The sequence below is a fragment of the Tauraco erythrolophus genome, chromosome 4 (assembly GCF_009769465.1).
Source record: "Tauraco erythrolophus isolate bTauEry1 chromosome 4, bTauEry1.pri, whole genome shotgun sequence".
NCBI classification, from domain to species: Eukaryota; Metazoa; Chordata; class Aves; order Musophagiformes; family Musophagidae; genus Tauraco; species Tauraco erythrolophus.
Genome location: NC_141468.1, coordinates 67,763,728 through 67,766,177, shown reverse-complemented (window position 1 = coordinate 67,766,177; position 2,450 = coordinate 67,763,728). Strand labels below are relative to the sequence as shown.

General features: G+C 41.1%; 1 protein-coding gene across 1 annotated transcript; it reads left to right on the top strand.

The window, feature by feature from the left end:
* The first annotated feature begins 313 nt into the window (after positions 1–313).
* CHRM2 (cholinergic receptor muscarinic 2) lies at positions 314–1,714 on the top strand. The gene has a single exon (XM_009983655.2). The coding sequence runs from the start codon at positions 314–316 to the stop codon at positions 1,712–1,714; it is 1,401 nt and encodes a 466-aa protein (XP_009981957.1).
* Positions 1,715–2,450: the final 736 nt, after the last annotated feature.

The window sequence follows — 2,450 nt, the reverse complement described above, 5'->3', positions numbered from 1 at the left end:
GAACAAAGAGAAAAATGCATCTGAGAACTTAAAAGTCTAGATCTGGATTCAAATGTTGTATCTTTGTCACATATTTAGAGGTATCCTATTGATGTGTTATTCCTATGGGGATATTGTATGTTGCAAGCTGTTTTCATTAGTCAAAGCTGATTGGTCGTTCTGCACACATCTTCTACCTTTAAATTCTTTCCATGTAGTTTTTCTAGAATCCATTTCCTAAAGTCAAAGGGACTAATTTCATGATGGCATTTGTTTTGTTTTCTTTCCTCTGCAGGCTTAAGTGATAATTTGGTATCTTGTTAGCAGAACGGAAATGAATAACTCAACGTACATAAACTCTTCCACTGAAAATGTGATGGCTCTGGAGAGTCCCTATAAAACTGTTGAGGTGGTCTTCATTGTCCTGGTAGCAGGGTCTCTCAGTCTAGTCACCATAATTGGGAACATCCTGGTCATGGTGTCAATCAAAGTCAACAGGCACCTACAGACTGTCAACAACTATTTCCTCTTCAGCCTGGCCTGCGCTGACTTGATCATCGGCATCTTTTCCATGAACCTATATACCCTCTACACTGTGATAGGCTACTGGCCCTTAGGGCCTGTGGTGTGCGACCTCTGGCTGGCTCTTGACTATGTGGTCAGCAACGCGTCTGTAATGAACCTTCTCATTATCAGCTTTGACAGATACTTTTGTGTCACCAAGCCTCTGACATATCCTGTGAAGAGGACCACTAAGATGGCAGGCATGATGATTGCTGCTGCATGGGTACTGTCCTTCATCCTGTGGGCCCCTGCAATTCTCTTCTGGCAGTTCATTGTGGGAGGAAGGACTGTCCCAGATGGGGATTGCTACATCCAGTTTTTTTCCAATGCTGCTGTCACTTTTGGCACTGCCATTGCAGCCTTCTATTTGCCTGTTATCATCATGACTGTCCTTTACTGGCAAATCTCTCGAGCCAGTAAGAGTCGGATAAAGAAAGGGAAAAAGGAAGCTGCCCAAAACCAAGATACAGTTTCCCCCAGCCTTGTCCAAGGTAAAATAGTGAAACCAAACAATAACAACATCCCCACCAGTGGGGATGGATTGGAGCACAGCAAAATTCAGAATGGAAAAACCACAGGAGAGACTGTGACAGAGAACTGTGTTCAAGGGGAGGAGAAGGAGAGCTCCAATGACTCCACCTCTGTCAGTGTGGTCGCTTCCAACATGAAAGAGGATGAAGCTGCCAAAGATGCCAGCCAGGCTTCTGCCTCCCAAGACCATCTCAAAGTGGAGAACTCCAAGCTGACATGCATCAGGATAGTCACCAAGTCCCAAAAGGGTGACTGCTGTGCTCCCACCAACACTACTGTGGAGATTGTAGGCACCAATGGGGAGGAGAAGCAGAATAGTGTAGCCCGGAAAATCGTCAAAATGACAAAGCAGCCAGCCAAAAAGAAACCACCTCCTTCTAGAGAGAAAAAAGTGACAAGGACTATTTTGGCAATCCTCCTGGCCTTCATCATCACCTGGACACCATACAACGTGATGGTGCTCATCAACAGCTTCTGCACATCCTGCATCCCTGGCACTGTATGGACCATAGGTTATTGGCTCTGTTATATCAACAGCACCATCAACCCTGCTTGTTATGCGCTCTGCAATGCTACTTTCAAGAAGACCTTTAAACATCTTCTTATGTGTCATTACAAGAATATAGGAGCTACAAGGTAAAAATTATTAATAATAAAAATAATAATGGAAAGGATGAAGAAGTTCCAAATTAAATTAAAAAAAATCCAACGCCATAGCACTTTATGCTCTTCTATGGAATGTGCAATCCAGGATGTTAGTGGAAATACTGACATGGGACATCAGCTCTACCCCTGAGAACTACACTTAAAAACATTTTTTTAATTATTGAAAATAAATCTTAAGGACATGGGGATGTTTGAGGAATTATTCAAGTATGTGTACTGGAGGCACAGTTCCTTCCTTTCCAAGAGTATTCTGCAGAAGGGCTTTAGAGTCTATGATTTTTTTTGTCATTCTGTGTAAAATACTTGTTCTTCATTTTTCTCCTTTTTTTTTTTTTTAATGTCTGTTAATACGTCTTCATTTAGGGAAAAAAAAAAAAGAAATTTTAACAATAACTGTGAAAGAGGCATAGAAGTTTGGAAGATCCTTACACAATCTGAATGAATCATGGTAGAAGATTTCTAAAGCTCAAAGTTGTCTGAAGTTTTTTTGTCACTGTCGTGTAAGAGCCTTCATGTTAAGCAAAACATATTGAAAGTTATTTTCTATTGTTATTGACACTACCATTTCCAAAACTGCATCAGTTCTGAAAGTGTACTTATACTCAACATGCAACCATTGCCTAACCTGTGTATCATTCAAAGTCTGTCACTTGATTCCTTCTAGGGGCTTTTGTTCCTTGATTCTTTCATTATATCAAGATGAAAGTGAC

Excerpts from the sequence above, each read along its gene's own strand:
- CHRM2 (XM_009983655.2), top strand. The coding sequence starts at position 314 with ATGAATAACTCAACGTACATAAACTCTTCCACTGAAAATGTGATGGCT.